Below are 26320 nucleotides of genomic sequence, written 5' to 3' on the forward strand. Positions count from 1 at the left end.
CGAGCCTAGTTTGCAACTGGGAAACGAAGTGATAATAAAGCAAGCAGGGAGAGCGAATAGATGTCGTTGACAAATAATTTTCGTCATAATCGCAGCGGCCTTCGACCCGTCAATTGCAATTTCTGAACAAATATTAGGTCAGACGCGCGTCGCCGAGCGAGTGCGGGTGTGGTGAATAAAAAAAAGACGAAAAAAAAAGTGCTGGAGTGACCGAATGGTTAAACGTGCTTGGCTTTCGCGCGTAGGCCCCAGGTTCAATTCCTGAAAGTGGAAGCTTCTTTTATTTATACGTTCAACTTTGCGTTCTCGCAAGTTCCAGGGCCTTATCGCCTGATCGTGGTTCAAAATCCCTACGCACCGAACGTTCTACGCCGAATGTTCCAGAAAGTCACGCAGGTACAAATGGTGCTTCGCGTGCCAGTCCGGAATCAGTTTCGCCCTTTCGCTCGATCGTGCTACTCCGCCGACCTTCGACGCCTGCGACGCTACCTCTTTCTATTCTTGTTTTGAACACAAGTTCGTTTCCTACTGCGATAAATGCCTCCCTGCCAGTCGTTCGTGACATTTTGGTGGAGGTAACGGGGTACAACCCACGCAGCGTGCCCCTCCGAGGCCTCGCAGAGCAAGCCGAATCCCCGGCTCAAGAGGACCATCCGCAGAGACTACCGAGACCGAGGGAGCCGCCGGGTGCAATGCCTCCCCCGGATTTGGGCTCCTTGCCTGCCAAAGCCAAGCAGTCGACAACACGAACGATTAACAGCCAGTCCGCGCAGACTGAGACCGCTACAGCCGTCGCCTACCTGCCCGTCGCCCAACGAAACCCGACGACCTTCCATGGCGAGGCCCACGAGGATATGGAGGGCTGGCTTCAACACTATGAACGCGTAGCCCGCCATAATGGATGGACCACGGAACAGCGCTTCCAAAACCTCTACTTCTCTTTGGAGGGCACCGCAAGGCAGTGGTTCGAGAACCACGAGGCTTCACTCGCATCAGGGGACACCTGTATCGAAGGCGTGAAGGATACATTCACGAATCAGCGCCATAGACAGCAGTCCGAAGACCTCCTCCGGACAAGAACTCAGGGACCAAATGAAAGCATTACCAGCTTTGGGGAGGATGTCCTGCGCCTGAGTGTTGGGTGGCGTAGAAAAGCTCACCGGAGAAAAGCTCACCGGAGTAAAGCTCACCGCAAAACCGGCAGATGCGGATAAAAGCTCACTGCCGGAGAAAGCTCACAGATTATTTTTTTTTTTTTAATTTTTTCTTAGCTTAGCAGAATCTGCGTCACACGTGGCAATTTAACACAATTCGAATTCGTCACTTCATTGAAAATATGTCCTTTTTTGTAATATTCTTTAAATTCATTGGGCATATTCACTAATTCCTCAGAAATTAGTATAAACCAATTATGTATATTAATGAAGCCGCAAGTATGCAATCAGAACATTGGACACCGATAAAAAGAAACAACAATTTATTGACAGCTGACAGTGCACCGTCGGTCGCTCTGTAATGTCACATTCAATTGGGGCGCACCACACCGCACCGCACTGCACCGACGGACGCGTCGCGTTCAGATGGCCGTGTCGGTGCGGCTGCACTACGTTCATTTGGGATTCGGTGCGGCGCACGACACCGGCGCGTTGCTGCACCAGCTGCACCGTCGAAAGGAGACCGTGCAGCTTCGCGCACTGCGGGCCGGTGCGGCCTTGAGCTACCGCTCTCCGCCTCCTTCGGCCCCTTCTTTCCCTCGCTTCGTCTTCCTCGTCTCGGTAAACATGGCGGCTCGAGAGACTCTCGCTAGGTGGCGCGCGCCGCCGCCCCACTCGCGGCGGATTTTGTTCAATGGTCCACCCGTTTATGTTTTGCCCTTGAAGTGACCGCGCCAAGCGCGTTGCACGGCGGAATGCTTCGTGTTCACTTGGTAGTGCATCATACGCTGCACCCGCACGGTGGCGCGGCCTTGGGGGCAGCATTTTCTCGGTGCTGCGTGCGCCCCAATTGAATGTGACATAAGATTAAACAATTAAGAGGGTTGTTCTTTACAAGCTAATATGAATAGCGGTGTATAAATTGCTTCAGCTCCAAAGGTTTTGTAGTGCCTGATGGATAAATATGTGCTTGTCGATGTAATCAGTGGCGCCTACGCTGTTTTCTTTCTGTTAATTCACTAACAAAAATTTAGTTGCGAGAGCAGCTTCGTCCTGTCGTGTTTATTGTCTTCACTCCGTCGTCGTCGTTTAATCGTTTAAGCGGTTTTCATCATGTCTAACGTTTACCAACTCGCCCAATTCTCTACCTTACAGAATACGAGTTCTTATATAGGTCACGAGTAACAACGGCGACAGTGTGCAGCTCTGAAAGTCATGGGTGGCTCGCCGTAGAATGGCACTATCACACAAAGGCAACGTGTGGAAACACCAGCACGAACGGCTAGAAAACGTGCATGCCCGGGGAAGAAAGACACCTCGATATCCTACTGACTGTTTTATCCCGTTTTCTGAGGTTAACAGAAGCTTCAGAGAGAATTTAAGGCACCGCGTTGTTGCGCATGCACTTTCATATTTTCGAAAATTCCGTTTTGATTTTTAGGTTTCAGGAAAACATTAAGTTTTTGAACTTTTTCCTGTTCTTCAAGCTCATAACGTTTTCAGTTAGGCTTTCGGTTGCCCAGAGAGTAAACCCCAGAAAACAGTGGCCCGCAATTATAAATCTGGAAGCAATATACCCAATAAGCTTAACAAATAGTAGAAAAAAGGGCATTCCCTCTTTTACGTATTGACGAATTTTAATGATAATAAATTGGAGGGAGGGGGGGCGGGACATATATTACGCATGATCCAACAACCTCCATATAAAAAGAAAATGAAAAAAAAAAACGGCGAGCTTTTCTCCGCATACTTCAATTGAGCTTCTCTTCGCATCCCCCGGTTTTGCGGTAAGCTTTTCTCCGGTAAGCTTTTCTCCGGTGAGATTTTCTCCGGTGAGCTTTTCGCCGGGATTCCTGAGTGCCCGCGCTGAACCTCAGGCCACCGAGGAAAAGCAGCTGTGCGCCTTCATGAGTGGCGTGAAGAGTGAACTCTTCGGCGGTCTTGACCGACGCCCCCCAACGACTGTTTACGACTTCGTAGCGAAAACCACAAACATTGATCGTGCACTGTCGGTCCGGGCGAGCCACTACCACCGACTCGTCGGGACCTCTGCTGCGTTAACTGTCGCATCATCGCGGCTGTACCTGGACATCGTCGGTGTAGACAACATTAGGCAGATCACCCGTGACGTCGTTCAGGAGGAGCTCCGAAAGCTGCTACGCGCCGCTGACCGACAACCTTCGCTCTCCATCGTCGAGGCCGAGCGGGAAGAAGTCCAAAGAGTCATCCAACCAGAGGCTCCCAGCAGTGCGGCAATAGTATGAATGCTCACACGCACAACCCGTCTCATAAGATTCGCGTTTTGTTTTTTCTTTCATGCCATCCCATTCTCCTAATTTTTGGTCGGCGACGTCAAACTAGCGAGCCGGATTAACCGGCGGACGGAGCACTCATTTTTGAGACTGCGTTATTATTAATAAATTTGGGTCGCGGACATTTCATCGAACGCTATTTCATCGAACGCCGTTTCATCGAATGAACGGGCATGTCATCGAACGCCGTTTCATCGAACGCCGTTTCATCGAATCGCTAAGGACAGTTTCATCGAATTTCTCTGTACCGAGTTTTGAGGCATATCAGTGCTTTATAGATTTTTCACGCTGCATTTGTTAAGACTAATTTAGTCAGTTGTTAAATTGTTTTGAAGGTTGTGTCAAATTACTAAAAATAAAAACAATTGGCATAAAATTAAATAAAAACAATTCTTGTTTCCGTATTTTATAAACTGCATTTGCTTCTCTTCTGATCAAAAATACTGAGCCAAAACTACCTTTGTAAATAATTGAAACGGTTCGCGCCACTTACATTTTGTATTTCGACTAAAAATAAGCTTTTAGCGGCTGTGACCAGTAGTAAGCCCAGGACTAAAGACGTCACATATTGCGCGCTTTTGGTACCGCGGGTCGCCCCCGTCGGTGGAGGTTTCCGCGTCGTCCGGTTAATATATGACGCACTGATATTTAGTTACTCTCTCCGTGCCCGCTGGGTTGCCCGAACCCCAAGAGACGTGGAAACCGCAAAAAAGGTAGACAATTAAATATGATTTCAGGGCCTCTTTAAAACACTTCTAAGTGTCTATGCTTTCTGTTTCTTGTCTCATTTTTAATTCTTTCATGTGACAGGGAAAGGTGTCATTGTTTTATGGAGGCTTTCTCCTCGAAGCAGGATATGTTCACGATGGAACTTATCTCGTCACTGCACCCCGTGATATAAAAACAGAAACAAAACACAAAAACAGAGTATTAGATGAAGTTGTGTATAAAAAGTCAAATAAATTCTAAAATATTACAGGCTGTAACGTTTTTCGATGAAACGGCTTCTATGAAACGGCGTTCGATGAAACGGCGTTCGATGAAACGGTGCTCGATGAAACGGCGTTCGATGAAATGTCCGGACCCAAATAAATTTTAACGCCCAATATATCGAAGTTAAGTTTGACTTTGCTCAAAATGCACGTGTAGAATATTGGGACCGGACATTTCATCGAAGCCGTTTCATCGAACGCCCTTTCATTGAACGCCGTTTCATCGAACACCGTTTCATCGAACACCATTTCATCGAAGCCGTTTCATCGAACGGTTAGTTCTTGTGGAACAAGCTGTGGTGGAAGGAACCCGAGCCTACCTGAAATCCCGCACAATTTTTTTTTTAAATTGGTCATCTTCTTGTACTTCTCCAGAAGGCCGAACTCCCGCTCTTTCAAAGTATTTTTTAAAAAATTCGCAACTCAATGGTGGATGAGGTACAGCGGTGCGAATGTTATATTTTTTTTTCTCTGTGTGTTTTCCATGTTCAGCTGGCCCCATTCACAAGCAATGAACCAACATGCTCAGCTTCAGCCAATAACATGCTCAGCTTCAGCCAATAATGAGGTACAAGTTCTCCTAAAAATGGTCCAATGTCCATTGCGTCCGCACTTTATTTCAGCGCGTGTTTCGCCCGGGTAGGAAAAAAAAAAAGAAATCGAGGTGAGCTTTTGCCCGGGTCTGTCAAAAAAAGGGGTGAGCTTTTGTCCGGGTCTGTCAAAAAACGGGTGAGCTTTTGTCCGGTGAGCTTTTGTCCGGTGAGCTTCTGTCCGGTTACCAAAAAGAATAGGCTCCTTGCACTGACGTCACATCGCATACTTTTGAACACCAAGGAAAAGGAGGAGAGGGAAACTGCTTTTGTAAGAATTTTGAGTGACAGGTTAATCTTCTCTAATCTTCTGGGGGGAGAATAGCGACGCCTGTACAAATCCGGGAGGCAGAAAGGAGGATCCTCATAAGAGGAAAGCTCCTTCTTTCCCTTTTCTCTGGAGGGCATCGGAAATGACGTCATGTGCAAGGAGCCTATAAGGCATGCAGTTATAGTTTCCGGGTTGGGAAAGAGCGAAAAGGGTTCTTGTTGCAGCCAGGAAAGAGAGAAAGCGTTCTTCGCAAAACGAAGGTCACTTAAGTCTTCTACCTGATAAGGGGACACAATGACCAGGCTCGAAAGGCTTTGCACGCAAGAAACTGGGTGTGCTCCTCTGAGGAGAAGGAAGCTGCCCGTGTCAGCTGTCAAGTTCTTGAAAGCTAAGAGGGGTGGGGCGTCGTAGTTATTTACCAAGTCGCACGGAATTTGAGGCCTAGATAATCTGCGACTCCGACCACAGATGAAACAGGCTTTGAGACCCCGTTCGTTTGCAAACACAACTGCTCGCCGTGTTTTATTTGGTAAGAAATGTTTGTATAATCTTTGGTACTCATTTTTATAAACCAAACGGATTATTGAATTAACATTTAGTTGAATAAATTTGTACCTGCGGAACTCGAGCGTGAACTTTATTTTCGCGGAAAACTGCATACGAATTCGCAAAGGCGCAAAAATTCGATGGATGAGCAGCACACAAAAGAGAGTGCGTGTGGCAGACTTGCACACGTTACTGAAAAATAGTAAGAAATTACGTTTACAATTACTCAAGGCTAAATTGTAATTAATTACAATTACAGTTACCCTCCTATAAAAGTAAGTGACCCTTACCCCAAAAAGTAATCCGCTATTTTCGTGGCGTTACTTTCAAAATTATTTTCCTCAAGTAAGAAACAAAGGGAAGAGGGTTATTCAAGTCCTTATTGTTGCCACCAGTTTAATTTATTGACCTTAAGTATTTTAAGCAACAGCTGGCTCTCGAAAATCTCGTCAGACATTTGGCGTTATTTCTTACTGAAGATCTCGATTGCTACGCTGAACAACCTTTGAAATGAGGTACTGGATGGGAGTGCCATATTGTTGCTCACGAATGCCTTATGCTCTGCATTAAGCTTCTTCAGCGAAGCAATGGAAGTTCTATTTACCTAGGAGATAGAGCAAAGCTTCGTCGGTGCAACTGTTGCCTGATATTCGAGAGTTTTAGTAAATAATTCCGATACCCCCGATAACGGTACCCGATAACGATATGATGCATTCGCAAAGGCGGCGGCGGAGTATCGGATATCGTTATCTGGGTCATCGGGACGATCTACTAACTCTTTATTGTCGAAACCGGGAAGCTGTAGAAGTCGTCATACTATTAGCCAAAAACGAAATAAAAATTTATTTGTGTACATTTTACTATACCGGAGACAATAGAAAAATATAATTGGTACCAGTAACGTGATAATTAAATAATAAATAAGGTTTCGCTTGATATTCCTCTTCCTTTGGTTCTGAACAGGTCGAGTCTCGGTTGAGGCGTTGGTGAATAAGAAAATGTTTTAAATATATAAATAAAAGTAATAGAAAAATTAAATAGAAGAAACACCAGGACGTTCACAACAACGCTTAATTAGAACGTCGGTTAAAACAAGGAAATGTCACCGCACGTTTGCCGCGTGTACACCCGTGAGCGATATGAAGGTGAATAGCCCTCTTGTTTTTGACGCTCCTACAAGTTTTGGAACAAGCTCTGTTACAGAAGAGGGCTAGAACACTAAGTTTAGACCCCCAAGCCACGTACCATTTGAGACGTTGAGAGTTAATATAGCTTTAGGGAGCCGTAAAACAGGCAAGAAACCAGGTTAGGCGTTCACCTTCATATTGCCAACGGGTGTACCTTTCTTGACGCCGTTCAACAACGCACGGAGTACGGACCGATTACAGTTTACTTCGGTGTTTCCAGTTAGACGTCCGCTGATGCCACGGGCAGCGAAGGTCAGAGAACTAAGCTACACTCATGAGCTTCACTCCTTCCTCAAGCCCAGAATCTCTGCTGAGATAAGATGCGTCCTGCGTAAGCAGCGACAAAAAGTTAAAAAAGAAAAAAAGGAAGACAATTACTATTTTCAAAGTGCTCGCAAAGAGCTGACTCACAAAAAGGGTGACTGAGATACAGATGACCTGGCTGAAATTCACTAAGTGTACCTAGCCAACCCTAGAGATTGGAACACAAAAAAAGTAAGTAACGTTCAAAACAGGATCAAAGAGGGTTAACGAAGCAGAAAAAAATGCATCCTGTTTTCAAAGAGTAGATGATAAGTGTGCAGCAGTGAAACGAGGATGCTTGTGGCAACAACGCCTTCACATAATAATCACATCTCTTTTAGTCGATTTTAGGGTAGACGGTGCGTTGTCTCGTGTTATGACATTATGAAAATGGTCGTAGCCACTATTAACCGTGAAGAAAATTTTTAATTCTTGTCTGTGCACTTACCGCTTCGAGCTTCTCAAAGAGGCACACAGTCGCTTGGTGTCCTCCTCTCCCCGTCTTCGATCGCAAAAACAAAAACAAACGATCAAAAACGAAGGGTCTAAAAAAAAAGCGGATATAGCTTGCCCCCACTTCTTTCCTCTTTTTTTTTTTTTTAGAAATATTCAATTGGGTTTTTTGACATTGTTGTTAGGGTGTAAAAAAAGATAATTCAGGGGCTTGGTGTTGTAAAGAAAGACTTTGGGGAACTGAAAAGTGCCAGGCCTCCCTTTGCGCTAAACAATGCGCGTGACAGTGTCACTGCGCTCGGATCGACCAAAATAAAAACAACTATTTTTACAGAACACAAAAAAAGGGGGGGGGGGGGGTCGTGAAAGAATGTAACGGACTACAAGGAATCCGTTACGTAAATAAGTAAGGGAATGGCTTTAGAATTACTCTAGAAAATATGTACTGATTCCGTTACTAATAAATTACCGATAAATGTAAGGGAGTGCAAGTAATTTCGCTACTTCTAACGGATTGCGTACAACTCTGGCGTGTGGTGCTGTATGAGTGCTAGGGTGATTAAGGGGCGTCGTGTTTTTTGAGTAACAAGAGCAATTTTCTAACTTGCTTTTGTGTTTAAACATTACACGCATAACTGCGCGTAGAGATAAAAAATCAATAGAACAGAGGAACGTTTCATTGGTTACTATAAAATGCAGTTGTCCTAGCATGTGGTCATGAAACCGCCCGGCGCCTCTGGTTAGTTCGCGGCACGCGTCAAGCCGCAAAAATCGAGTCGGGACCCATCCGCGCGCGGCATCGAAAATCCTGTTGCGCGGAAGGTTAGTCCCGTCTGTTGCAGTCATCTTTCCTTCAGAAATAAACCAGCCTATAATTTTTTTGTTTAATTCAAGGAGCATTTCTCTGTGGAAGGATACCGGAAATAATGCCATAGACATATTGTACGGTTCCCGGACATTGCATCGAACGCCGTTTCGTCGAACGCTGTTTCATAAAAAAATGGACGTTTCATCGAACGCCGTTTTATCGAATCGCTGACGGCCGTTTCATCGAATGTCTTTTATGTAAAACGTGTGAAAGATGCTCTTTTATGCACGGATCGAGTGCATTTTTGTGTCATTCACTCATTTCATCGTCAGGTTTCTTAATGTCCAAACTTTTAGCTGTTACAATTTATTTTGATGCAAGTAACCCATGATGATATTTGTACCGATTTTTATGTTTGTTTCGCATATTGTGCTTATCTGTTCCCCCCTCTGTATTACCCGACGGGCCTTGAGGCTATACTGTAACAAATAAATAAAAAGTCGCACTGCCGGTAAGAGCGCACTCCAACTCATGGAGGCCAGAAGGCGACTTAGGTTTTGCGCAGGCGCAACAACTTTAACCCTTTGAGCCTCCTAGCCTCTCATGTCTTTCTATCGATACTTTTTTACTGCCCGAAGCTTGAAGTAGCTAAAGCTGACGTGCTATTTATAAAACTACAATGAAACATTTTTTTTTTTTTTTTTTTAGTTCTAAGACTCAATGAAGTCAAAAGTAAGTACGTCACTTCAAATTTCATTTGAAAACTTTCGGGGGTTCATGCGTTCGGTAACCGGACAAAAGCTCACCGGACAAAAGCTCACCGGACAGAAGCTCACCGAACAAAAGCTCACTGGACAAAAGCTCACCCGTTTTTTGACAGACCCGGACAAAAGCTCACCCGTTTTTTGACAGACCCGGGCAAAAGCTCACCTCGATTTCTTTTTTTTTTCCTCCCCGGGCGAAACACGGGCTGAAATAAAGTGCGGACGCAATGGACATTGTACCATTTTTAGGAGAACTTGTACCTCATCCACCATTGAGTTGCGAATTTTTTAAAAATACTTTGAGAGAACGGGAGTTCGGCCTTTTGGAAAAGTACAAGACAGATGAACAATTTAAAAAAAATTCTGCGGGATTTTAGATAGGCTCGGGATCCTTCCACCACAACTTGTTCCACAAGAACTAACCACCAGGGAAAAGTCTATCGGTGACATCGGCTACCTGCTGGACCATTTTGATTGCACGTATTTCAACGGCCGCTTCCGTTATGCTTCTCTTCCATCTGCGGCGGCACCCAGAGCGAATTCTTCCTTTCGCCTGACTCTGCGCCGATGGCGACCGGAGCTTCCCCCGGTACGGTGGAATATGTACGACACCACTCTTCAAGATAAAGACCGGATGAGCAACACCTGCGAAAGATAGAGTACCGGGTTCCAGAAGCTCGTCGGCCACGCCCATCCAAGCGTCTTGAGGCTGATTGAATGCCTACAGCAAAATCAGGCGCTCGTTGCCACGGCATTGACAAAAGCCCGAAGGGGTGAGCCCACCGTAAAGCGGCTGCGAAAAATTATTCTGCACCTGCAGAATCGTCTTAGAAATATTTGCGAGGGGTTGCATGTACATCGAGATCTACCAAGACTGCTGGAGCTAGGGGGGGACTGCATTCGCTTCTAACCAATCGATAAATAAACTTGTTTCTACTAAAATCAACAAACCATGCGCCTGTCAGATTTAATTTATCGTTGCCTTTTGTGTCGCATGCATGCACCTAAGTTGTCCGCACTCGTGTTAAGACCAACATGAAATTTTCTCGTGGTGAGCTTTTGTCCGGGTCTGTGAAAATATGGGTGAGCTTTTGTACGGGTCTGTGAAAGCATGGGTGAGCTTTTGTCCGGTGAGCTTTTGTCCGGTGAGCTTCTGCCCGGTGAGCTTTTGTCCGGTGAGCTTTTGTCCGGGATTCCCTTTTTTTTACATGAGGTGCTTTTTGACGAGAAAGAACGCTTCATAGGGATCTTTCCCGAAATCGGTTCTTTGTTAGCGAAAAGAACCCTTTTAAGCTCATTCGGCTCCTTTTTTTCTGAGAGTGTAGGCACGCTCGTCAATTCAGGTAATCTCAGCTCGCTACATAGGTTCGGGGCGTACTAGTCTGGTCACCCTCCAGGCGCTTCGTCTCCTCCTGACCGCATAATTTACTTTGGCGGCACCTTGAGTTTCAATCCGTATCGCCCAGCGGTGGTTCACCATTACAAATGCTTACGTCTGGACCATATGCGTTCTTTGAGTCCCTATCCATTGGACTCGACCACGGAGTCGCCGGAGACCCCGTACGTACAGGTGCAGCCTGTGCAAATCGGATGATCACGACATTATCGGCGATACTTAGCCAACGAAATAGCGTGGTAGAGCACGCTGTTTCATTGCGTAAGTCTTGGCGGAGGTTTTTCTTCAGCTGAAGCAGCCACGCATGAATTCTGAAACTCGCCACTGACTTGTTTAGCGTCCTATACCGACCATCGAAGGTGGTCCCAAATTGGCAACAAATGGCGTCACGGGAGCCGGCGTGTTATGTTTTCGTCGTCGCTGCGTTTTAACTCCTGACTGCTGAAGCTCCCTCGGACTTTCAAGCTGGCGAACGACCTGCAGCGGAACAGATGTCTTCCGCCTCTGATGCTGCGTTACCATCGGGACTGCGGCAGGCAGCGGCATGACACTTTTACGACGCCATGAAGCGGAACTCGAGGGTGCACAAATGAGAACGCCGCAAACACCAATCGGAGATACACGATCCAGACACCGTAGGTAGCCTCTCGCTTCGGCTCGGGGCCGTTTGTGTCCCCCGATTTGTTAATCGGCCGTTTCAGCATACCTAATTGAAAACTATACAAAATGCTAACACTCTTCAATACCTTGCTTCCTTAGTCCTCATTGTTCTCGCTGCATTGGTATTTGCTGCTAATCCATTTTCCGTAGAGCCCTACTTCCTGATTTTTGATGACCTATGGAGAGGTGTTTATGTTACTGATATAAAATAACTAAATGCCGTTATTCGTTACTTATTCATAAATTAGCCAAAGCACTCCTTACTGTGATAAAAGAACGCGCTACATAAACTTGAAAGCAACGGGCTACTTTTCCGTTAGTCTGAATGCGTCCTTCCTATGAAGCGGCAGCCACTTCAAATGTTTTTAATCGTTAAAATTACATGCTTGTTAAGGTGTTCATTTCCGCATAACTGTGGCTATTGGGCTGAAGCTTCGCCGCGCATACACAGCGCCACTGCTCCTCATGGCTAGGCGCACCCATACTAGTTAAGGTGTGTGCAAACTGGCGCTGTGGCCATAGCGAGCCGAAGAAATTTCATGGCAAAGCAGGGGAGACTTCATTCCTCGCCACAACATGTTCCGGCAAGCTACACTCTCAAGAAAAAAGGGTGTCAAAAGGTGTATTCTTACACCCTTTGTCCCATATAATACACCCCAAAACTTCCATTCAACATACAGCGCCCTACAGTCGAACAGGCGGCCCGAAATTTTACGAGGGGCTTGATAGCCGTGTGGTACAACTTATTAAAATAGCTAATGTACGTCTTACTGAACACGAAAAAAATAATTCGGGTTTTCTTGGCCCTACTGTAAAAACTCGGTGTTTTCTTTATATGGTCTGTGATACGTACTTTAGCTACTTAAAATGTTGTACCCCACGGCTATCAAGCCCCTCGTAACGTTTCGGGCCCAATGTTCGACTGTAGGGCGCTGTACGTCGAATTGAAGTTTGGGGGTGTATTATATGGGACAAAGGGTGTAAGAATACACCTTTCGACACCCTTTTTTCTTGAGAGTGTACGGCATCCCGCCCCGTGAAGTGATCAATCACGGAACCACTAGATGCTACCAATCACATTCACGAGCGGGGGTGGAGAGGAGGTGAAGGCTTGGGCAAGGCTTGCCTGGCTTTGGAGTCGGGCGTCGCCCGACTCCCGAGTGAGTTTACGCACCGAGCACGTGGACAGAGACGGTAGAGAGTTTCAAGATAGCGCACGCTAAAGCTTCGCGTACGCAAAGAATATCGTCGTCGCCACTGCGCATACGCCTTGCGTGCGCTAGTTTTCGAAAATTGCGTACGTACGCAAAAAGTCTGTGCGCACCTCTAAGGTCGATTTGTAATAAGAAGTTGGCGAAAGCCAAGACCATCAGAGCTAAGAACGGCGTCGTGAGCGCAACATCGGCGGCATCCTCGCAACTGCGATTTTCAGTACGGGACGACATTGCACTCGGTGTGGAATACCCACTAAGGTGGGCAACGATCACCGAAAACCTGATGCTTGCAATGCGCGAAAATTTCTCGTCGAAGGTACGGTGTGCAAAAGTTAGTACACGACACCTCTCTTACCGAGGCAACGCAGGCGGACACGATCGGTCGACGGCTCGCGTCGCATTCTCACGTTTAAACAAATGTAAAGTGTTACTCTGGACCAAAAAACTTATTTTTTGTTAAGTTACAGGATTTCATGTGTAAACTAAAATTGTGACTATCCTGGCGGCGTTTCAAGTGCGGTATGCTTGGGCTTTTGCGTCGCAGCGGAGAAACGCTATTTAAAACTCTCTTGCGTAGCATGCTCTAACGTAAGGGCTAAACTTAGCGCTAGCGTGCGCTAAAAGTACGAACGTTATTCTCAAACTCCCTATTTCCACTGGTGGGCCGGTTGGCCAGTCACATCGCTTCCCTCTCTCTGACTCACCACGGCTCGCTGTCGTGTTCAAACAGAAAAATGGAAAGAGAATCCAGCTTTTTTGACGGAGCGGTGAGCCGTTCACGGGTCGCCAGTTTGCGTACCCCTTAAAGGTTCACTGACAAGTCAACGTCATTTTTCGTTTATTATTATCCGAAACGATTGAAAACGATACCTGGACATTATCCTCGGAATTCGAAACTTAGAAACTCAGTATTTGTGAAGCAAAAAAAAAAAAAAAAAACAATTTTCTAAAGCCGAATTTGAAGTTCCCGCGCGATCCGCGCCAGCGCTCTGACGTCAAAGATCAAGTCGTCCGGCAACTCGAGTTTCTCTCACGCCTTCGAATCGTACCCACCCGAAGTGTCGTGTTCGCCCGCGTCCCGCGATCAACCGCCCTTCTGTGAGCAGACGACGCTTCACTTTCGAGTATCAAGTTTTTTTACGGCTCGTTCAGCGGTCTCAAATTCTTTGAAACGACGTGAGGTCGAAGAGAACGCGCAGTGGACCTGTGTGAGCGACATGAGGGGCCACTTCGAGCCGGTGCTGCGCAAAAGGCTGCCCCAGCGGAGTCACAAATTAAACTAAGGTGCACAGACACCGAATTCAGTTGTTTTGACCATTTGACGATTTCCTTTCGAAGTCTGAGAGGTCGTTGGGCCTTTAAAAAAGAGAGCTTCAACGGATCCCCCGACTCGTTGATCATCCTCAATGCGTATGTCGACGCCGCCATGTTTCCCGAGGGAGGGTAAAAAGCCAGTCACTCCGGACCTCGATGTGACGATTCGCTCTAGTCGTCAAGAGAAAAGGGGGGGATCGGTGGCCGAGTGGGCTAGCGCACACCAGCTCGGAGCACGTGGAGCGAAAGCTCGTGCTGCAGAACCCAGGGATCCTGGGTTCAATCCCCACCCCTGCCCGTTTCGATCTGGATGAGCATCGTACCGGCGTGCGGTCGTGTATCACTACTGCGTGGTGCACGTTAAAGACCCCAGGCTAGCGGTTGTACTGCACTGGCTAAATTTCTCATCTACAGCTGGGAGACTCGTCGCCCCTGTGAGGTAGACCAAGTTCTAGGCTGTATAAACATACCACAGAACCCAATTTTTTCAAGAGAAAAGTGCTCCGAGCTCAGGAAAGACACGCCAACCTCCGAGATTCCATGCAGAACTTCCTTCTTTTTATTATTTTGATCTCCTTCTCTCGCGCTCGCACGCGCGGCACCGGAGCTCGCACGAGCCGAGCGAGTCGTCTTTTGCGGCTCGTCACATGCCGGGGTTTCAGAAACTGTCGACCCGACATTGGGCTTCCATGAGGCAATAACAAAACAACATTAAACAAATACCGCGCTCTGAGATATGCACGAGAGTGAATGAATATGTACATACAAAATGCTAAATGAGAGGACACGCTATAAACACGTGCACACACTACAAATTCCAAAAGTTCAGTCATCGGGTAGAGGCTGTGCAAATTCAGCGACTGGTGTAAGATACGGCTTCAGTTCCTCCACGTGCACTACATCGCGGCCATTACCGTCCATCAGTTCAATCTCGTAGTTCACAGGAGAGAGCCGGCTCACAATTCGGTGGGGGCCAGTGAACCGTCGTGTTGCCTTGAGCCCCACGGGTGATGTCTTTAACAACACGAGCTGGCCCTTCTCGAAGGTGATGCCCTTACGTCCCCTGTCGAAGTAGCTCTTTTGTTTTTGTTGAGCGAGCTTCATGTGCTTGGCGGCCAGTTTCCGAGCTTGGGTCAGTCTCATGAACAAATACTGAATAGACCGATGCATCACGTAGTTCAGCGAGCTCCTGGCGTCCATAAACGACGTCAAGAGGGAGCACAGGTTCACGGCCGTAGACTAGGAAAAAAGGTGACTGACGAACGGTGTCCTGGAATCCGGTATTATAGCAGAACACGACGTAGGTAAGGACGTCAGCCCACTTGTCGCCTCCGGCTGTTGTCAAATTTATCATCTGCTTGAGCGTCTTGTTTGCCCGCTCGCAGAGGCCGTTTGCAGCAGGATGGTACGCTGTCGTAGGCGAGTGCTGGATGCCACGGTGTTGAAGGTACGCCGAAGTCGAGCGTGCCATCATCTGAGTGCCACGATCAGTGATAGTCACTGCTGGACAACCGTGCTTCAAAATTATTCGACTCGATGAATTTCTGTACCGTAACCACTTCAATGTTCCGCACAGGCTTGGCCTCAACAAATTTCGTGAGGTAGTCGATGGCGACGATGATGTATTTGTAGCCTCGAGATGCCTTAAATGGTCCAACAATATCTAGATTTACCATGTGAAACGGGGAGTGGACTTCAATCGGTTGCAGCAGTCCAAGAGGTACCACAGATGACATCTTCATATGTTGGCAGAGGTCGCAATGCGTGACAAAGTTCTTTACGTCTCTGAAGAGTTTCGGCCAGAAATATTTTGTGCGAATAGCTTCGAAGGTGCGTCTGATGCCCATGTGTGCGCCGTACTTTCCTCCGTGGAATTCGCGCAAAACTTCGACTCTCTTCGAGTCAGGAAGGCAGACCAAAAAACGTTGATTGATGGGGCCTTGATCCCTCCGGTAAAGGACTCCGTCATGAAGGACGAACTTGTGCTGTGCTCGCCTCTGCTGTTTACGTGTGCCAGCACTTGCATCCAGAAGTTTGAAAACGTCTTGGCAATATGAATCCTCATGTTGGTCACGTGAAAGATCCTCAGCCCGTTCCAAGAAGGCCGAAGATGTGACACAGAGAACTTTCTCACCCAGCTCCCGTGTTGACTGACTGCGGAGTACGGGAGAGGCAATCTGGCGCTCTGTGTAGAGCTCCTGACTTGTAGATGACCTCGAAATCGAACTCCTGCAGGATGAGCGACCAGCGCAATAAGCGTTGGTCCCCCTCCTTGTACCGCATCACCCAGCAGAGAGCACGGTGGTCGGTAACAACTTGAAACTTACGACCCATGAGGTACGGGCGAAGCTCACCCAGAGCCCACTTGACGGCAAGAGCTTCCATCTCTGTTGATGTGTAGTTGGACTGGGAACCTTTGAGGGAGTGACTCAAGCACACTACAGGTCTGAAGTTTCCGTCTTCGTCCTCTTGCAATAGGAATGCTCCCAGCCCAAGCTTGGAAGCGTCGGTGTAAACTTGGACGCCAAAGCGTACGTCTTCCGAAAAAAGCTTAAGGAGAGGTGGTTCACACAGGGCATCCTTGAGAGCTCCAAACGCTGCATCTTGTTCTTCATTCCAGAGAAAGTTTGTTTCTTTCTTGAGAAGTTCGCGCAAAGGAGCAGCAAGAACACTGTAATTCGGTATAAACTTCCGGAAGTAAGATGTCAGACCCATGAAGGATTGGAGTTCCTGGATGTTGCGGGGAGCCGGAAACCTATGGACAGCTGCAGACTTGGACGGGTCCGGTAAAACTCCATGCTTCGTGACAATGTGTCCAAGGTACTTGACTGATGTACAAAAGAAAAAACACTTTTGTGTTTTTGATTATTTTGATCTCCTTCTCTCGCGCTCGCACGCGCGGCACCGGAGCTCGCACGAGCCGCGCGAGTCGTCTTTTGCGGCTCGTCACATGCCGGTGTCAGTACATGCCGGTATTTCAAAACGAAGGGCCATAGTGCGTTTGCAATTGCGTTAGAGAGCATCTTTTAAGAATGTCCTTATTAAACATTGTATAAATGTTGCTTACATAGCTTCTAAGTTTTATAATTTTGGACGTCACAAATAAAAAAAGCGAGGAGGTGAGAAGAGGAAGAAAAAAAAAGGCCAAAAAGAAAAAGGCGCGCGCGCGGGCGAGCGAGTATTTGTTTTTGCGTTGTGGTATTAGCGGCGAGATGTTTTGGTGGCGCCCTCCTATGGTTCCCCCTTGTGACGTCATTACGTTGCGAACAACAAGTTCGATGGTGTTTGTAAATAGCATGGTGGAAGCCTGAAATCATTGCGCTCTCAAAGCAACACTGCCAACACCGTCGAAATTAAAGTTCTTTCATTCCTCTTATTTCCGTCGATGGTATACCCTTTCCGACGTCATAGTCAGCTTTTGGGCCAATCGTGGAAGGCCGACCACAGCGACGCTTTCGGTCGCGCACGGGGCTAATATTTCGGTGTCAATGATCACAACTTGCATCGTTTTAAACAAAAAAAAACAAAAAAAAACACGACCTTTGGGGTGTCAGTGCCCCTTTAAGGCGTACGCGGGGCAGACGACGCGGGAGGCTGCTGCGCTTGTTGTGCTGGCCTCGCGCTTTGTAAAGCAACCTACCGAAGGCAAAAGAACAGTGCACCAGGTATTGTTGTGGTTTTGTAATCAAATGCCACAACAGCATAATAAACAGAAAGGGAAATATGTGTCCCAATAAGTTTCATTCCTTTCTTGGGAGGTAATTCCAAAAAGATCGCCAGAAGCTGCGCATAGGAAAGTTTTCATGAAATACTGTCGTATGATTCAGTTGCGCAACTACGCTTACTTTTCATATTAATAGGGATTCTTCGTATATCCCACGAAAGAGCATGCAAGGGTTTTGCGTTGTTTGTTGGAGCCCGTGCCGTCATTTTGAGGTCGGACGGAGCTCGCACCCACAGGGTCCTCAATCCGCAGATGATGATCTACCAGAGGTCCCTAACGTAAACATACGATAGTTCCCCGTGGATGTTGATGAAAGAAACCGGAATATGCAGTTGCCATTTTCTAAGTAACTTTAAAATGGGAACATACTCCGTTTCACTTTAAGTGCGAGCATGGCAGAAGGGACAACAACGAGCTCTGGACTTTCAAGTGTCCCCGCCACGCACGCGCGCTCGTGCAGTGCAAGCACTGTTTAGGGCCACATGTTGCGCGTGTAGCTTCGGTTTCGCTTGCGATTAAAGGGAAACGGGACATTTCATTTAGCTTACATGCCAGTTTTTTTCACCGATGCTTACAAGAGAAGGCCAGTAAGCTGCCAAAGGCATTAGGTAAAATGAGGCCGTAGCCCGCCCTGCGCACTGACTTCAACACAGGGTTGAATAAATTGGAACTTTTGGCTGTACTCTAATTTTTTTTTACGTATATTATCAAAAAGAATGTATTTCGCCTACATCACGCCTAACTGCTCTCCAAGAAATGTTAAAACATTTGACTCAAGAACATTCCTAGATCGACGAATAGGAGCGTGCTGGTAATTATAGAGGTATAAAAAAGAAGTAAAATAAGTAGAATCAGAGCAGGACACATCACTAAGGTAAATATCTGAAATTTTATGACTAGAACTCATAATTAACCACATTTTATGGAATAAAATAAGGTAAATATCGATGTCCTTTCCTGGTGTTGTGCCGAGACAGCAAACAAAAGAGAAAATCCCACTAGAAACCTTACATACATCTTAAGGAAAGTAACACATAGAAAGGGACGGAAAAAACACTGGTTTTGTTCAAAACTTGAAATTTATTTGTAGTGGCCTGTATCCAAGTTAGAAATGTTTATAAAAATAACAAATAAAGGCGACATTAATGGCACAAGTGCAAGTTGATCGGTGGTCCTTCCTTTTACTCATAAAGGTGCGAGTTTTTGTTACCAACTCACGTACGTGCGTCGTGCGTGACGACGCACGTGCGTCTCGACGCACTATGCACGTACGCGTGACGCGGACGTGCGTGCTCCGTGTGTCGTATACGTGCATGGTAAAGTACGTCGTTACGACGCAGCGCCGTAATTTACCGGTTTGACGGCAGTGCTACATATGCGCAAACACAGGGTGTCGGAGTGAATAGAAAATCTTTTCGGAGTTTGTTATTCGATCCGTTCAGAATACCTGGGAACAGATGAGCGGTGTCACTTTCACGTCCCACTTCGGTTTCTTTGAATGGTTTTACCTACTGTTGCGGCCTGACTGTGCATGTCTCGTCATTTACACAGCAACCGGTAACTCAGACTTTGCAAGGAGGCTTGCATGGTTCAAGCAGTGTTTGCGACAGCCCAGCTGTACGCGGAAAGACAATTTAAGCAATACAGTATCCTCATCTTTGTCCGAATAGCTCGGACTTCTCAAGAGCGAGCGAAACCATAAATACAAACAGCATTTGTCTTGAGACGGATGTCTTAGGTGACGCTGCCTCGCACTTGCGAGACGCACTTCGCTGTCGACAAATGCTCTTCTCTCTGGATTATCTCCTCTACCCCGGGGACTTGGCACACAGGCAACCTTCCTTTGTAGAGGTTTCCGTTCAAAAAAAAAAAAAATATATATAATCACCGCTTTTTCGACAGGGCGAAAGCCGCAATATTACAACGAGCTGCTCGCTATTGCAACCGACAGCACGACGGGGCACGCGAACGTTACAGTAGGGCGAATTTGCACCACGGCGCGGCGCCTCAAATATCGCTCCAGAGCGCCCCCCCCCCCCCCCCACCCGCCCCCCCCCCCCCCCCTGCGCCAGCCGAACAGTCCCAAATTGACATACTCTATGCACATATTTTTATGTGCAAATTACCATACCCTGTGCACGTCTTTTTATGTGCATTTTCTTGTGGAAATTACAGGCGCGAACTGGGGTGAAAACTACCTATAGCACTTGTGTTGCAGACGGACCCCTGCAGAAGTAACTAAATGTCATTACGCTTTACTTCGTCAAAAAGTGAGAAAATTACGTTCCTCGTTTTTTTTTTTTTATTTTAAAGGTAACTACGTCGTCACTTCATTAGCGAAAAGATGTAACTACGTACAGGTAACGCAATATCTACAGGTCTGGTCCTGTATAACTGGCTAATGGTTGCCATTGCGTCCACAGGAGACATCGCCTACTACGACGAGACTGGACGGTTTTACCTTGTCGAACGATTGAAGCAGTTCTTTCTCTGCATGGGACGCCAAGTTGCGCAGTCGGACATTGAGACTGTTTTGCTGACTCACGAGGGTATTGAAGAAGCGGCCGTGGTTGACGTTCCCCATCCGGAATACAATGATGTGGGAAAGGCTTTTGTGGTCCTAAAGCCATCTCACCGAAGAGAAACTACGGCACAGGAACTGAAGGAGTTCGTTTCAGGTAATCACTTATTTTCTGTATCGAGCGCGATAAACATAGTAAGCACAAGCAGTTTACACGATTATTTGCATACATTTTCTTAATAGCTTGTTTTACTGATTGTGTATGTAACTATTACAAATATTGCTCGAAGTGATTTTACGCCGGCCCGACGTCTACGCAATTTGCATGCGGACGTACTGTGATTAAATGTATGGGCGTAATATCGTAGACCAGCTTCGGGCGCTGTTTAACCCGCTAACGTCTAATTCGAGACTAGGGTAAAGTGATGCCGCAGTTGCGGCATCGCACCACTTGAGTCTCACGCCGCGTACGTTACAGGGCTTTCGTGTGCATAAAATAAATCAGCGTCCCTCTTTAAGCAGATATTGATGAATGTCCTTTCAAGAAAGGCGCCAGGCCTATAGGTGCAGTTTACACAAGGATACATTAGTGTTCGTTAAAGTGACGCAGCTATCAATGTGACTTTAAAGTGGATTCACACGGGAATGATCCTTTCCTTATGCACTGCTCTACAGTATTTAAGGACTTTTATGACGTCGAACTGGCAAGGCGTATAGACGACTGTACTGGTAGCGAAAGCATTGCGGGCAGATATTGAGGAAGCAGTAGACGAGAGAGCGCGCGGTAATGTCGGAACCCCTAGCTCTGGTTTGAAGGACGAGTGGGTAGACAATAGCCTCTAATCGCAATAACGCAATAGGTCAACGACCGTCCCGGCCGTTGACTTATTGCGCTATTCCATGCATAGCACTAACCGTACACGTACAATGCACTCTTTTTCCTCTTTATAATCATTTACCAACTCTCAACTCTTTTAACGCCTTGTGCGGGCACTTTGCTTAAGTTCTTTGTCTATTTTAGCCGCTGCTCTACCTTCTAATAATCCACTCAGTTTTCCAAGAAGGGTTATCTCTCGAGAGAGCGCAAATCCGTCTTGTGCTAAAGATATGTGGACCCCTATACACGAACTCAACTCTCCTACGTCACGCCGCGGTGGTGGCGCGTCGGTCGCACTTCCGGTCTGGGGCGGTGGGCAGAAGTCGCCGCGCGAGACATGCATTCTTGGCATTCTTGGGTACTTTTCGGAGAAACCAGAAAAAAAAACCTCCGTTCTCGTCAAAATTCTGCGACGGGGGCTGTAGCAAAAGTGTCTGGAAAGGTTTGAAGATCAGTTTTCATCTGTTTCTGCCCGCTCCGTTCGTCCGAGTACGTGGATAGTAGCCGTGAAAAGGGTAAACAAGACGCTGTCGAACTACGATTGCTTGTGCGAGCAACACTTTGTGGTCGGCAGATGTATTTGTTTTGTTCCAACATGAACGAGAGAAAACCGTCAAGTTGTCCGGGCGACCCGCGGGTTTAGTGCGTCTTCAAATTCACAAGGCCGCATGATCGTTCGAACTTTCGTCTGCTCTTTCGAACTTGTCTGCTTTTTGTCGTCTGCTCGTTCAAACAAAAGCGCACCGTAGACAAAACTTTGACCCGGTGATTGCAATAAGAAGTAATTGCAGGCCTCAAAAGACTTATGTAGGCTCGGTGTAAAGACTAGATACAAGATGTTGATCATTGGTACCAGTAGCCATCACCGACCTGTTACGCTTGGCCTGTTCCCGCTTCCGAATTTCGGTATCGGCGTCGATCATCGCCGCTACCTTCTACACTTTTGCAGCACGAGCGACGTCGCGACCGAAAATATCTAGAAGAATCTCATCATGGTTTTGGCGTCCATTCTGCGGCGTTCACGCGAATGAATCGCCGCACGTCAAATTATTTACGCAAAGTTTAGCGGTGTAACGAGCCTTGATAATTTTGCTCAGGCGACTAAAGCGGTAAGACATTGCTATGAGGACGTAGAATAGACAATTCAGACGCGAAAAACAGTATGCAGACTCACACAGACGCCGACAACGTGACATTGCAATGGTTTGTTGACGCGGGACGTGGTGCTTCTTGCCCGCACTCAATTGCGCAAACGTTCGAACTGTCGTCTGCTCTTTCAAACTTGTCTGCTTTTTGTTGTCAGCTCTAGTTCAAACGACAGCGACCTGTAAACCAAACGTTGACCCGGTAATTGCGATAAGAACTAAGTGCAGGCCTCAAAACACTCTTGAAGGTTGTGTGGGGTAAGTAGGCTAAGTCTAAACAGTAAATACAAGAAGATGTTGATCATTGTTACCAGTGGCCATCACCGATTTGTAACTTCCGATTCCACTTGCGTTTTCAGTATTGACGTCTACCATCTCAGCTACGGTCCACGCTTTTGTAGCCCGAGCGACGTCGCGACTGAAAATAGCGAGCAGAATCTCATCGTGCGAGTCGGGCTTTAGCGCCCATTCTGCGGCGTCCACGTGAAATGAATCGCCGCAAGTCACATTTTTCACGCAAAGTTTTGCCTCGTTAATTTTGCTGAAGCCGCTCAAGTAGTCGGACATTGTTAGGAGGACGTAGGATCAACAATTCCAACGCGAAAAAAAGCACGGGGACTCCCACCGACGCCGACAACAATGCAATTCAATGGTTTGTTTATGGGCGACGGCGGGCTTCTTGCCCACCGTCCACCGCGCATGCGCGGCGCCGGTGACGTCCGCTAGGGGCGCTCCGGTTTGTTTGTAAACATGAGTTGGCGTATACATCTGCCAAGTGGGTAGGGTATGCTGTGTACGGCCGTCAAACCTTGAATATGCGGGGCCCTTGGGCAGTCCGTAGCAGCAGGTGTCGGTGCCCCCTCATGTGTTCAAAGACCGGGATCGGGGGCTAATTTAAAGAGCAGAGGGAGGGGGGAATTCGGAAGCGTTTCAACATCAGACTTTCCGGGGAAGGACGCATAGGCCGGCCCTCTTTTTCAGTAGTCAAGGCCGAGTTACGATCTTTATTCTCAAGCACTCCGTGGGTCATTTGTAAATCACAAACGTTTTTTTCGATATTTTTTTTTATTTTGTACGAGAAAATTTTGCACCCCCTTTCATCTGAAATGCTAACTGGAGATCCTTTGTGTGCTGCGTGCCCTCGGAGCTAAATTTTTATTTGCATTCCACATTGATTAAAACTGCCAGTGGCGGGTAAACGTCCGTTTGTCTTGAGCCACCGACGCACCAGAAATTGGGCGTTCCATATACATTGTTAAATAAAGTGGCCGAAACGCGAGACACTAGCCTCTGAGGCGTTCCCCGGGACGCCAGCGTCGGAGAGCGCGTCCGAGGAACGCGGAGACGCGCGAGGCAGAAATCCTACAGCCAGGACAGTACCCGGACGTTCTATTTTTTTTTCTGCTCCATTAATTGGCTTTAAACTCCGTCCTAACCCACAGTCTTGCGTGATTATTTTGTTGACTTGGTTCGTTTTCGCGCTGTTCTTATTACATTGAATATTTCATGTGTGATAGATTTATGGGCATTATATTGTCACGGGTGGTGACCAAAAAAAAAACAGGAAATAAACAGAAAGAAATAAACGTTTAATGTGGCGAACTTGTGCCAAAAACAAACGAGTACAAAAGATAATAATAGAGCGCCGCGGGCGTCGAAGTCGGCGTAGCAGCAGAGTCGAACGCTGGCGCGAAACTGACTCCGTTCGCCTTGCGGAATCCCTTATGTACCCTCGTGGGTTTCTGGGTCGTTCGGCGTAAAAGGTTCGGCGCGTAGAGCATTCTGACCTCGAACAAGCAACATGGTTCTCGAATTTACCAGAACATTACTTTACAGAGTCAACAAAAATGCGCCTCCGCGGCCAGGAATCGAACCCTGGCTTTCAGCGTGGAAAGCACGCGCGATAACCGTTAGGCCACGCGCGCGCTGCCTACTTGGCCAGCTGCACGCGCGGCATTACTCCCCCCTTTAAAAAAGCGCATCGTCCCGATGCAACCCAAAAACGAAATGAATCAAATAAAACAGAACGGTAAACTAAAGAGTCACATAAGGTCCACAGTCCTATCGAGCGTAGTACGGCTTCAGTCGCACGACGTGGACGACTTCCGGTCGTGGAGGGCGGCGTGACGAAGTCCTTGTTCCGTCGGGCATCACCTCGTAGTTCAGATCCCCGAGTCGACGAAGCACTTTGTAGGGTCCAAAGTATCGTTTCAGCAATTTCTCACTGAGGCCGCGGCGACGGATGGGCGTCCATACGCACACCCTATCTCCGGGCTGGAAGTGGACGTCCCTGCGACGAAGGTTGTAGCGGCCGGCGTCGACGCGTTGCTGGTCTTGAATCAGGAGTCGGACGAGCTGGCGAACTTCTTCGGCGCGTTGAGCAACCGCCTGGACGTCGTCGCTCTCGTTGCCAGATGGCTCATGGGGCAGCATGGCGTCCATCATGGTCGTTACCTTCCGACCATGTACCAGCTGGAAAGGGGTGAATCCAGTGGTCTCTTGAACCGCCGTATTGTAGGCGAACGTGACGTAGGGCAGCACCTCGTCCCACGTCTTGTGCTCTACGTCGACGTACATAGAGATCATATCGGCGATTGTCTTGTTGAGTCGCTCCGTCAGCCCGTTGGTCTGCGGGTGGTACGCAGTTGTACGACGATGGCTGGTGTGACTGAGTCGGAGGATTTCTTGGGTCAGTTGTGCCATGAACGATGATCCGCGATCTGTAATCAGAACTTCTGGAGCGCCGTGCCGGAGGACGATGGACTCAATGAAAAACTTGGCAACTTCCACAGCAGTCCCCGAAGGAAGAGCTTTCGTTTCGGCGTACCGCGTGAGATAATCTGTGGCGACGATGATCCAGCAGTTCCCCGACGTCGAAGGCGGAAAAGGACCAAGTAGATCCATTCCGATCTGCTGGAAGGGTGCAGTTGGAGGAGAAATAGGCTGCAGGAGTCCGGCCGGCCTCGTCGGAGGTTTCTTGCGTCGCTGGCACTCGTGGCATGATCGTGTGTACAGGTGGACGGTCTTGGGGAGCTTGGGCCAGTAATACTTTTCACGAATACGGGCCAGTGTCCGGCTGTATCCAAGGTGTCCGGACGTCGGGTCGTCGTGACATGCTTGAAAGATCTCCCCTCGAAGGTCGGTTGGGATTACCAGCAGCCACGGCGAGTTGTTGTCCCCGAAGTTCTCTTTGTAGAGTACACCTTGTCGAATGGCGAAGGTCGGCACGGCTCGTGAGAAAACACGGGGTACGGTGCCGCCGCGCCCTTCCAGGTGCTCGATTAAGGCTCGCAGCTCCGGATCGTCTCGTTGACGTCGTGCCATGTCATCGGTGTTCACTGCCCCTAGAAAGCACTCGTCATCATCGTCGTCGCTGCTGCCGGAAGGTGTTTCGACAGGGGCCCTGGACAGGCAGTCAGCGTCGCTGTGCTTGCGTCCTGACGTGTGAACCACAGTCATGTTGAACTCTTGTAGCCGGAGGCTCCATCGAGCGAGGCGTCCTGACGGGTCCTTGAGGTTCGCAAGCCAGCAGAGCGAGTGGTGGTCCGTGACTACGCGGAACGGGCTTCCGTACAAGTACGGACGAAACTTCGTGATTGCCCAGACGACCGCAAGGCATTCTTTCTCAGTCGTGGAGTAATTTCTCTCTGCCTTGGACAGTGTCCGACTTGCGTAGGCGATGACTCGTTCGGTGCCTTCTTGTACTTGAACTAGTACCGCGCCAAGTCCTGCGTTACTTGCGTCAGTGTGAATCTCGGTGTCCGCATCCTGATCGAAATGTCCAAGAACCGGAGGCGTCTGGAGTCGTCGCTTCAGCTCGTCGAATGCCTGCTGCTGTTCCTCGGCCCATTCGAACCTCCGGCGTCCTTCGTGAGGTTTGTGAGCGGTGCGGAAATCCGTTCGAAATCCCGAACGAAGTGACGATAGTAGGCGCAAAGTCCAAGGAATCTTCGCACGGCCTTTTTGTCTGTCGGCACTGGAAATGACGCGACGGCGGGAGTCTTCTCAGGGTCTGGGCGCACGCCTTCGTTGCTAACCACGTGACCTAGAAACTTCAGTTCGTCACAGGCGAACCGACACTTTGACGGC

General features: G+C 47.9%; 1 protein-coding gene across 1 annotated transcript in view; it reads left to right on the forward strand.

Annotated features, from left to right (window-relative positions):
- LOC8033002 (4-coumarate--CoA ligase-like 6) overlaps positions 1-20555 on the forward strand; it is a 74819-nt gene extending 54264 nt beyond the window's left edge. The window contains exons 3-4 of the mRNA XM_040219953.1: positions 20112-20366; positions 20500-20555. Of these exons, the coding sequence (XP_040075887.1) occupies positions 20112-20366; positions 20500-20555 (311 nt within the window). The remainder of the gene's footprint in view (positions 1-20111; positions 20367-20499) is intronic.
- Positions 20556-26320: the final 5765 nt, after the last annotated feature.

Source organism: Ixodes scapularis, unplaced genomic scaffold, assembly GCF_016920785.2.
Source record: "Ixodes scapularis isolate PalLabHiFi unplaced genomic scaffold, ASM1692078v2 PGA_scaffold2__306_contigs__length_199485367, whole genome shotgun sequence".
Classification (NCBI taxonomy): Eukaryota; Metazoa; Arthropoda; class Arachnida; order Ixodida; family Ixodidae; genus Ixodes; species Ixodes scapularis.